Source organism: Enhydra lutris, unplaced genomic scaffold, assembly GCF_002288905.1.
Source record: "Enhydra lutris kenyoni isolate GAN:26980312 unplaced genomic scaffold, ASM228890v2 scaffoldscaffold22, whole genome shotgun sequence".
Classification (NCBI taxonomy): Eukaryota; Metazoa; Chordata; class Mammalia; order Carnivora; family Mustelidae; genus Enhydra; species Enhydra lutris.
The window spans coordinates 19494787-19506839 of NW_019154106.1; the positions used below are offsets into that span (position 1 = coordinate 19494787).

Here is a 12053-nt window from a genome sequence, read left to right on the forward strand (position 1 = left end):
AAGCACAGAGGGCAAGTAATTTGTTCAAGGTCATACAACTAGTAAATTGTAGAGTTATTTAATTAACTTGAAACCTCACACAGATTATTGAAGAATGTTAACATTTATACAGGTGTGCCAAGGGAAATACCTTTTAAACTATTTGTATATATTCATACCAACCCCATTTTAAAAGCTTCCATTTTGTGTGTGGGTCTTGTTCCAAATAATCAAGGATCCGTTTGTTAGTAGTTTATCTTCACTTAAACTAAATCTCATGTAAGTAAAAACCCCAGTTAAAAACAACAGTGGAAAAGATACTGTGATTATTTCTTTTAAAAAATTATGGTCATGTTACAAAATAATTCAGATAAGGTGCCTCTCAGTAGCAAGCTATCAAATGCCACATGGTATGCAGACAGTCACAATGAAGCTTTCGTTCTGGTGGCCGGTTTATGTGAAACAACATGTACAAAACCACATAAAAACTGAATGAACTAAGCACAGCCATACCTGAAAAGTTAGACAGGGCATAAGATTTTCAGGTCCCCACACTTGAAATTAAGCATGTACTAGATATGATTTCTCAGGACATGAAGACACAAGGAGAATTTTTCTTTAAACATTCACAAAAGAGGAAAAGATCAAGATCATGCCATCAAGTGAAAATCAGTTAATTAAGTTCTTATTTTTACTTATCTGGTTAATTCTAATAGTTTTGAGGTCAATATTTTTTCATTTCCTTAAATAGAACATTTAAGAGTTACTGAAAATGGACGTGGCTTTTCTGTCAGTACAAGGGCTCTTTATCTGGGGTTTCACTTCCCAAGGTTTCAAGTTACCCACAGTCAACAGAGGATCTTCCTTCCGACCTGTATCATCAGGAGGTCAGCAGCAGCGGCACGGCGCCTGCGTCCCTCCCCTTGTTTCGTCTCATCGCATAGGCATTTTATCATCTCACATCACCACAAGAACAGCGAAAGAACACGAACACGTACATACAATCAGATGTTTTGAGAGAGAGAGCCCACATTCCCATAAACTTTATTACAATATACTGTTATAATTGTTCTATTTTATTATTGTTAATCTCTTACTGAGCCTAATTTATAAATTAAACTTCATCACGGGTATAGGAAAACACATAGTATGTATAGGGTTTGGTAGTGTCTGTGGTTTCAGGCGTCTATGGGAAGTCTCAGAGCGCATCCCCTGTGGATAGGGGAGACTCCTGTAGGTTCAAATTTGATGTATTTGACGTTGTCTATGGAAATTCTGCCTCGGGCAATATTTGCTGCTGGGCTAGGATGTATAATCAAGGTATGGCACCTCACTCTGAGTGACTGCTAACACATAAGGAAAAGTGGTGCTCAGGTGCTCAGATTTGCTGCCTAATCTTCCTTTTAGCACGTCATTAGCTGTGGCGTCTTTTGTCGGCACATACAAGCAATGTGTCTACCAACTAGAAACTAGAATTGATGAGGGAGCAGAAGGCAAGCTGAGGACAAAGCAGAAGCTGACATCCTGCAACCTTTCCCCCACGCATTACTCCTGGGTAGGACACATGGGACACTCTTCCAGGAGTCTCCCAACTATCTTTTTTTTAAATTTTTAAATTTTTAATTAATTAATTTTTTAAAATTTATTCGATAGAGATTACAAGTAGGCAGAGAGGCAAGCAGAGAGAGGGGGAAGCAGGCTCCCTGCTGAGCAGAGAGCCTGATGCGGGACTCAATCCCAGGATGCTGGGATCATGACCTGGGCTGAAGGCAGAGGCTTTAACCCACTGAGCCACCCAGGCGCCCTCTCCCAACTATCTTGAGGTTAATGCCTTCCTAGAGGGAAACGCTTGACAATGCAAGGCCTCTGGTGTCCGCTATCTTATAGGTCCTCTTTAGCATATAAAAGTTCTTCTGAAACCTCCCTTTTTCCTTACCGCCTCCATACAATATATATATGTAAAATCAGACACCCCTCACAACCTCAGGGCAGCTGCTCTTTCTGCCCACGGGTCCTGTCTCCGTGTTTAAATAAACCACTATTTTGCACCAAAGACATCACAAGAATTCTTTCTTGGTCATCGGCTCTGTAGTCAACCCCAATGAACTTCACTTACATTCTAAAACTTGATCAGAATGATGTTTACGTGTGGCTAATAAAAACCACTCATTACTGTATAGCCCAATACTACCGCACAATGCTTTCACCACAACATTTAATTCATCCACTTACATGGTCACGGGGGATGTGAAATGGAAATAATTTATCAGTGAAGGACCATGTGTAGAGGAAAACTTTGTAAAAATCAATCTTCGGCCTAGGTCGTTTGTGTAGTCCCAGGACCTACCATATTGTTTGCATAGGCTCAGTTGTTAAAAAGCAAAATTACACACTTGTTCAGTCTTCGGTTCTCTCTACTTCCCGAGACAGAAGGAAATAACCGCCTTCATCTAGAATACATACTCATATGGAAGCAGAAGCTGGTTGAAGTGCACGAACTGATCATGTGTTTTTAAACAGAACAAACCAAAAAAGGAAGACATATTTATATAGAAGCTACTTACCTTACAAACAGAAAGAACATTAATATTTATCAGTTTCTTGATGGTCTGAAAAAAGAAAATATTGATAATTTTATATACATATCACCATGTAAAATAACCATATTTTATATGTATATGCAAGTGATCTAGAGAACCACTGAAAGTTTCCCCAGATAGAGCAGAGAACTGGAAAATGACAGGAGCTGGGGTAGAAAGGCAAATTTTATTTACTCTTGGTGTTATAGTACTTTTCTACCAAAAGCAGCAACTCATGTTAATAAGCAAAATTCAAGGTAGATGTAGTAAGGAAAATCTGGAAGCAAAAGATACTAAATCTAAAATAAATATGCTATTTTCCTTCTGCTAATATCAAAAGGAAAAATTATTGAATCTGAGATCCTCAACAGTTTTTTAAAATTCACATATTCTTTCAATGACTTGCTTTTCTAATTTTTATAAAGAACTATGCATGCCTCAAGAATACAGCTTTCATTTTGGTAGGTTTACTTGAATCAACCATATTGTTATATGTTAACAGATTTATGATATCTAAATTGGTGTTTAGAATCCTGATACTTAAAGCAAAGCTATATTGATATCATAAATATATAAATAAGAATAATACAATGAGTTATTATCGAACCTGGTACTATACTAATGAGGTTACAAACATTTTCTCATTCAGTCCTTCTAACATTAACATCCCTGTGAAGTTGCCTCCTTCATAGATATGGGAATGGACCCTAGGCATGGTTGGGATCATACCCAGGGTAAACTCTGGAAACAAGCAGAAGAGCCAGAATGTGAACCTCGGGCAGCGGGACTCCAGCGCTCACAGTGTGAACCATTATACCACACTGCCTTGCCAATACTTTTTGTTACCGTACTATACAGAAACAGACTTACGTTGTCCAAGTCAGGAACATCCAAAAAGTATTCTGGATACTCATATGACATTCCCACATTGTTCACTGAAATTAGACAAGATCGTTAGCTGGCTGACATATACTTTATTTTACAGATTTATTAAAATAATGAGATTAATAATATCAAGACTAAAATGACACATACAGAGGCATGAAACACTGTGTATGGCTGGCGTGAACTTTCCCACACCTTTCCATCTGAAATCTATCAGTGTATGCCTAGTTCAAATGTCTTCTCCTTGATTAAGCTTTCCTGTACCTTCCATCCTTCCCCTGACAAAGGGACTTTTTATTCGTTTCAATTTCCATAACCCCTTGGAGTGTGTGTACATTCTGCTCTGTGAGTATTGTTTATCTGTAAGTATTGTTTGTATGTATTATTGTAAGTTACCTGTAAGTATTGTTTATCTCCTCGCTAGACACACATTTTCATAATGTAGTAGAAAGAGCGAAGAGTACTACAGCATAGGGGACCAGACATCCAAGTTCTACTAGAAATAGAAAGCCTGTGACTTGGGATAAGTCACATCTGAGACGCATCTCAGTTCCTTCATCTCTAACACAAGAGCTTGTTTAATCATTCAAGAAATATTTGTCATACACCTGTGTACAAGACATGCACTAGGAACTAGAAACACCAGGGGAAAAAAAGGCGGTTTGTTGACATAATGGAATATACTAGGTCGTAGGAAGAGAAAGGCACTGAAGAAAAAGAATTAAACAATTATTTCATTGCAAAATACACAGTGCCACAGGAGTCTGACCTTACCGAGGAAGTGAGGGAAGGCTTCGTCATGGAGGCCAAGAGAGTGGGCAAGGCTAAATGTCTCCAATGAAGCATCCATCCCCACCCGATCATAAACCCTGAAACACTATGTTTTAGTCTTTCTGTATCTTCCTTCCTCAGCCACCTCCCCTAAGGCTGGAACTACAAGACAATCGAGAGGCCAAGAAAAAATTTATATAATTTATCTAAATTTATTTAGAGATATGATTAATACTCAGATACTCTATGGTTTTCTCTAGTTCCAGAAAGACAGACTCAAAATAAGGATCCGTTTGCAGGAATCAAGAAAATACATAAAATATCCTGGAATTTCTAATAATGAAATGGATAACCTTATCTACATTAACTCACCATAACAATCCTATTGTGTAGTTCCTATTATAATCTCCCTTCTACATAGTAGGAAACCAAAGTTCACAGCAGTTAAATAACTTGCCAAAGGTCATAGAATAAAGAAGACTAGGACTTCGAAATTTGACTTCAGAGGCTAGGTTCTTTCCACTACATGAAAGCCACCATATGTCTTCACCCAGTACTTAGTTCAGGGAAAAAAAAAAAGTAATAATTGGATAATAAACAGAAATCTGGTAGCGATGTTTAATAAAACTAAAGTTTTAGAAAAGAAAGATTTCAGTAACAAAAAGAAAGTGAAATTATGATCAGTCTGCAAAATTTAGAAGGAGCTGTGCCAAATAAACCTGACAACAGTAACACTAACTTTTTCAAGAGACTAACAAAATTGGTAGTTCAAAATAACTCAGCAAGAGTTCTCTACTTAGCAGTAAGCCAGTCACTTGAGGCTGGGAGTCTCAGGATTTTACTTGCACAACCTGGTCACGATGGACTGAACAACATCACTGAGGCTAATTTGAAGATCTGAAAACAAAGGACAATGGCAAAGCGAACTGTACTTAATTATGATTCATGCCCCTTTGAACAGGGATTATATCTAAACATAATTGATAACTGCAGGTCCAAATCCATTTTTATTTTATTCAGCAGGTTCTCTACCCAACAGAAGTTCAAGGAATGGATTCCATAAGAGACCTTTTAACAATTAAGGCTAAATTAGTTAAAGGTGAGGCATTATGTTCTTTTGACTTTGCTTTACCCATGGACAGAATTATAAAGGATGAATAACTCACAGAGTGACTAAGAGAAACAACTAAAGTATCTGTTAAAATGTTACAAATAAACAAAATATTTGTTACAAAGTCAGTTTAAAATAACAGACTCCTCCAGGAGATGCTTTGCCAAATTGTAATATTCTTCAGGACTGAAGAAAAATTCCATCATCTGTAGCCAACCCCATCTGCCTTCCCTCTCCTGGATCTAGAAAATTTTATCTTCAGATTTCTTTCTAGCCAATGGAAACATTAACACTCTGTTTTGAAATGCAGAAGAAAACTGGAGGGTGTAATCATAAATCTTTTAAAATCCAGACTTGGATTTTTTTTTTTTTTAATCTGGGAACTTTATAACCAGCACACTTGACTTTGTCATCTTAACATGCACTGCAAGTACAAAGTTGGGCCAAGAGAGCCCACTAAAAACAAAGCAAGCAGGGAAATGTCACTCTGATTAAGGCTGCACTAACAACGGGTCTGTTTCTAATTGAGCAAAGGAGAACTATCAAAACTACCTACTTGCACAATGAAAATGCAAACATCTATTTAACAAAGTTCTAGAGGCCCCTGCGTGGTTCAGTGGGTTAAGCCTCTGCCTTCTGCTCAGGTTGTGATCTCAGGGTCCTGGGAACACCCCGGATCAGACTCTCTGCTCGGCGGGGAGCCTGCTTCCCCCCTCTCTTCTCTCTGCCTGCGTGTGATCTCTGTCTGTCAAAAAGAAAAAAATCTTTACCATAGTTCTTTGAAGGAAAACGCGTTCAACACGGAGAACTTTAGCCCAAAGAAATAAACAGAATCATGAATAAGGGCTATGTTATCATATCCACAACTACACACAGAAAGAAGAAAAAAACCCAAAACATTAAGGCTGGAATATATCTTTGAGAGCCTTAAGCCCAGTTTTATGAGGGAGAAGTGCATGCCAAGGTCACACAGGCAATTTGTTCTATGCTAGGGCGAAGGCTTCTTAAATCCCTTCCTGTTTTGCTAGTTGCACCTTTTGCTTGTGAAATATACACTACCTAGAATCTCTCCACCCTGGGGCATCACTTCAGAGTGCAGAGAAAAACAACTTTTGCTCTCAAGTAGCTATTTCCATAAATTGCTTGCTAGTGCAAATCTTTTGAAAAAGCCAATCCCATTGCAATTTTATTTTGTGACATAAGGTGGCAGCAATAACCAAATGGCAGATGAAAAGCTTTCAGGGAACTGGAAAAGGAAGAAAACACGCTTTGGGTGGGAGTGAAGGATGGAAATATTTCCATTAAAATGTAATCTCATTAAGAATGGGTGCGTGCAATGCCATCTTTATATATTACAGGATTCATTAGAGAATTCACCAAACCAAATAATGTCACAAGTTGTTCCAACAGTATTTAGATGGTTGAAGATCCCTTCTAAATGGCACCCATTTAAATTGGCATTAAATATCTATTTAGTAGTGAGGAGTTTTAATTTTTTTTTTTAATTCTTCAAGTAAGACACCAGAGACAGATTTAAAATTTTTTATTTGGTGACCTGCAAAAACCTTTCACTCATGTGAAAGACACCGAGTCTTTCCGAAAACAAAGGATGTCCATGTAATCTCAGAACCAACCAAGACTCCAACAATGACCACAGGATCATGAGCAGATATAAAATGTTTCCCATCAGTTTCTCACTGGAGTTCTAAGATAAGAACAGTCCAACAGAAGAGATGAAACAAACAGAGCAGAGTTCACGACAGACCAAGGACAAGAACAAGGTAAGTGGAAAAAGAAGGAGGCGGCGGGCAAAGCAACAATCCTAACAGAGGCGACCCTCACTGGGAAGAACTGTCAAGTGCACTGAGCTCAGCAGTGCCCTCCACAGCCTCCCCCTCAACCCCCATGCAGAACTTTTGAAAACACCAACACTGAAAAACTATTGTATTCTAAAGACTCAAAATCCAGAGTAATTCTGAAATGTTATATAAATATTCTGTATCATACTATTGCTAAAAATCATTTCCACATCTACTTAAAAAGAACATTCATGGGGCGCCTGGGTGGCTCAGTGGGTTAAAGCCTCAGCCTTCAGCTCAGGTCATGATCCCAGGGTCCTGGGATCGAGCCCCACATCGGGCTATCTGCTCAGCAGGGAGCCTGCTTCCCTTCCTCTCTCTCTGCCTGCCTCTCTGCCTACTTGTGATCTCTGTCAAATAAATAAATAAAATATTAAAAAAAAAAAAAGAACATTCACAAGATTTGTTTCTTCTAAATTCACTTGCTGCTGTTTCTGACCTTATTGGACTTAGAACCCTTTACCAAAACCAGCTGCTTCTGAGACAATGATGTCATGAGAAAATCAGATATTTGGTGTCTGGGTTGGGCATAAGGGAAGGGCAAACAATAAATTACTAAAAAATAAAAATCGACTTGAGCACAAGACTAACTGATGCAGGCAACAACCACACACAGAACACCTCTAGCCTGCTTTTTCCAGATTAATCAGAGGCTTAAGAAATTAAGGTGGTATAAAAGTACATCACTTGGGGCGCCTGGGTGGCTCAGTGAGTTAAAGCCTCTGTCTTCGGCTCAGGTCATGATCCCAGGGTCCTGGGATCAAGCCCCGCATCGGGCTCTCTGCTCAGCGGGGAGCCTGCTTCCCCCTCTCTCTCTGCCTGCCTCTCTGCCTACTTGTGATCTCTGTCTGTCAAATAAATAAATAAAATCTTTGAAAGTACATCACTTAATGGTTGGGCTTCCCAATACTTGACAAATAATGTAAAGTATTCTAAATTTCCAGCTCATCATATCGAAATACAAATGTTAAGATAATTTCAGTCACATTTATAGTGATATACACTAACCCAGTTCTAGCACTCAAACTAAAGACTAGAGAAATGGAAAACCTATTACAGTTCATTAATAAAATGGTTTAGGGGAAAAAATGCACTATTTCATTATATTTCAAAACAGACTGAATTTTTTACATGTAGACTTCAGGAATAGTGTAGATGCTAAAAGTAGGGGGGAACCTCTCCTGTCATAACTTTTTTTTTTAAAGATTTTATTTGTTTATTTGACAGAGAGAGAGGGAGAGATCACAAGTAGGCAGAAAGGCAGGCAGAGAGAGAGAGGAGGAAGCAGGCTCCCTACTGAGCAGAGAGCCCGATGCGGGGCTTGATCCCAGGACCCTGAGATCATGACCTGAGCAAAGGCAGATGCTTAACCCACTGAGCCACCGAGGCATCCCTGTCATAAGCTTTTGAACTAACAAATTCTGGATCTTGGAGTCCAACAGACCCGGGTTTCAGCCCTGACTCTCCTACAACCAGCTCCTGCAAGGGGCAAGTGATTTATCTCAATGAGCCTCAGTTTTCTCAATGTCCTTATATATAAAAAGGGCTAATACTTTAAGCAAATGAGATGCTATGTATCAAATCTTTAACCCATGCCCGGAACATATCAGTATGTTAGTAAATGGAGGAAGGAGAGTTGTTATTTTTGTGTGGTCATTTCTTCAACAGGTGGTTACTGACCCACTCTATAGCTGACACTGTCCTAGATGCTGGGATGCAGCAGGACTGGCAAGGTCCCTGTTTTCATCAGATGTGAGCAGCGGCACAGTGTGGAGACAGAAAGCCCGCTCCGGGCCACAGTTTAGCCAGAGCAACTGCTCGTACTGATTAAGGGTAGACCAGTTGTTCCTCTCTCCTTTCTTTCAAGTGGATCTAGCCCGACAGTCTAGAGAGAGTTTGCAAAGTGTTCCTTCTTTGCCTTACTTAACATATTGCTGTAGCTAGCACATGTTCATACTCTGACAGATGATATTTGGAACACCATGTAAAACATTTTGCAAACTTTACAGTTTTCATACACTTGTGAGTAGCAATTTCTAAATAAAAGAGAGTTTACAAGGCTTTAAATTTGCAGTGCCTTTAATCAGAAATTGAAAAGTTAAGACTGAGTCGAAAGCAACACAACAGAACATTTCATTTCCACTGCTTAATTATAAATTGCTATGTGATTCTCATTACAAAACTAGGTAAGATCTGCCATCCATAAACTTGGAAGAGAGGAGGAAAGAAGAATGACAGTTTGGTAGTTAAATCTTAGTGAACAGGAGGAACATTCGTCAATTTCTTGAATTACGGTTCTATTTACATTTCTGAGATCACCGCTAATTACCCGGTTTTAAATCAAAGGTTCTGTTTTAATTAATACCATTAGTGCTTTTCTAGTGAAAGGAGATACATTTGAACTCTATGCCTTAATCTCACTCTAGAAATCCAATTTCATCCAACACGTCTAACGGAACTAGAAGGCACTATGCTTAGCCTTACAATGTTCCTGATGAGTCTCCTAGTCTAAAAAAAAAAAAAATTTAAAAAAATAAAATCCATGTATCAATTCCACTTGCCATGATTGGTGACACCAGGCTTCAATCTCATTCAACATGAAGGAGTGTGCAATCACCAGAGATCCAAAGGTCTACTTGAATCTCCGCTTGGATTTCTCCACCTTTCTCTCAAGTTTAACATATCCCAAAATGAAATCATCATATTCTTTAGGGAATTTGCTCCTGATCCACGGTTTCTTGTCTTTGGCAAACAGCATACAGTTGTTCAAGTCAGAACCTGCAAGTTGCTAATTACTACTTGCAAACCCTGGACAATGTTTTTAACCTTCCTAAGTCTGTTTCTTGTCCATAAAATGGGCACAAAAACAGAGACGCCTACCTTACGGTATTGTTGAGGACTGCATGAGATTCATTAGCATGGAGGCTGACATATAAAAGTACTTGAGGATGTTGGCAATAATGACGGGAAAAACAAGCAGAGGCTACTGTTACTACTATTATTGGTCACTCCTAAAAGACAAAAGCACTGATGAGGACCCTCCCTCATCCCGGTAGACATTGGTCCTGTTTCTATTTCCTAAACATCTCTGCAGTCAATCTACTTCTAACCATTCCCATCACCCACATCCTGAAGTTACCACCATCACCTTATGTTTCATTGCTAAAAGAAGCTCATTGGTCTCCTTTTATTAATTCTTGCCCTCTTCCACTTGGAAGTCAGAATAATCTCTCTAAAATTCTAGTAGGATGCTCATTTACTGCTTACACTCTACAGTATCTACACTGTCCTTCCATTAAGCCCGCACCTACTAAGCTGATTTTCTAAGCCTCTCATGATCTGGCCCTGCTCAGTCTCCTGACTCTGGCCACTGTCCACTTTTATGGTCCACACTCTAGACTTACAGGTCTTCCATCAGTTCCTCCAACCAGCCAAGTACATTCACCTTCAGGCTTTTCTTCTGCCTGGGAACCCTTCCCACATCTCTTCTCCCAGAGCTGATCAGCCTGTAGGCCTCCACGTAAATGATACTTTCCAGAAACCATCTCTGACACTCTCCACTTCCTCAGTAACAGTCTTTCAGTATATGCAAAACATTCCCAAATGCTTCTTCAGGAGCCATCTTCCATGAAAACAAATAGTATCAGCTTTATTTACTATTGTATCTCTGGAATTTTACTTGTTAAATGAACTGGCACATGAATCTATTAACAAATAGGAAACAAAAGGTGTGAAGTATTTGTCTTGGATCCCTGGGGTGGTTCTAAACCCTTGCGATTTCCAGGATGACAGGGGTTCCGTTGTTATTCATGGTGGGCCTCTGGACCACACTTGAGTTTATGTTAACGAGATGAATCAAGATGGGTTTTGGTCACCCAAAAGACCAACTGTGTGAATAGAAGGTTAAGGCTTTGAGCCAGACCAACCTGTGAAAAGGGAGGGGGACTGGAAACTAAGTTCAATCACAGAGCCAGTGATTCAATTAATCATGTCTATGTAATGAAACCCCAATAAAAACTCTTGAGTTTCTTGGTTGGTAAACATCAATCAGTGTGCAAGGAGGGTGATGTATCCTAACTCCACCAAGCACAGAGTTCAGAACTCTTTCCGAACTTGCCCTGTGTGTCTCTATATTTAGCTAATATTACTTCCTATCCCTCATAGTTAAACTGTAAGTGAGTATAGTGCTTTCCCAAGTTCTAGAAGATGTTCTAGCAAATTATCAAACCTGAAGGGGCCATGGGAACCCCCAAATTGGTAGCCAGCTGATCAGAAGTACAGGTGGCCTGGGGACTGCTGAACTTGCTGTAGGTGTCTGAAGTAGGTAGGGGCACTCTTACTGGGGACTGTGCCATTGAACCTGTGGAGTCCATACTAACTCTAGGTGGTTAGGGACAAAATATGATTGCATTACAAAAGGGATGTTTTGGATGTGTCTTAAACCCCTAGAGGGCACAAAAATCATATCCTGGTATAAGAAGTTCCACCCTGTCTGCAAACTATCATCCCATCACACTCCTGCGAGCCTTTCCTGTAGACCTCACTACCATTGAGCCTGAGCCATTTTATACCTGAGCTATATGGGTGCAGTGGTAGGGGGAAAGGTGGGTTGTATTTCTGAACACATAAAATTTATCTTTGGTGCTCTCTTAACTAACTTTATTTTGTCCTTCTATTCTTTCTCCCTTTCTCTGCACCCCACTGACCACCAGCTTACCATGACAGTTTCCTCTTCAAGTCTCTCCTTTTCCATTTCAAAATGATTTTCCACATCTTTCACCAACTACAATAGTCATTTCCTCCACAGGACTGATTCAGCAAGTAAACCAGTAATAAACCGAATGTAATAATACCAATAAGATGTAAATG

The 12053-nt window shown here is 39.4% G+C and overlaps 1 protein-coding gene across 1 annotated transcript in view; it reads right to left on the reverse strand.

The window, feature by feature from the left end:
* The window catches only part of LOC111149694 (hydroxysteroid 17-beta dehydrogenase 12), a 171032-nt gene that overhangs the window by 39791 nt on the left and 119188 nt on the right, over positions 1-12053 (reverse strand). Inside the window, exons 5-6 of the mRNA XM_022506917.1 lie at positions 3429-3493; positions 2544-2588 (exon numbers count right to left, since the gene is read on the reverse strand). Of these exons, the coding sequence (XP_022362625.1) occupies positions 2544-2588; positions 3429-3493 (110 nt within the window). The remainder of the gene's footprint in view (positions 1-2543; positions 2589-3428; positions 3494-12053) is intronic.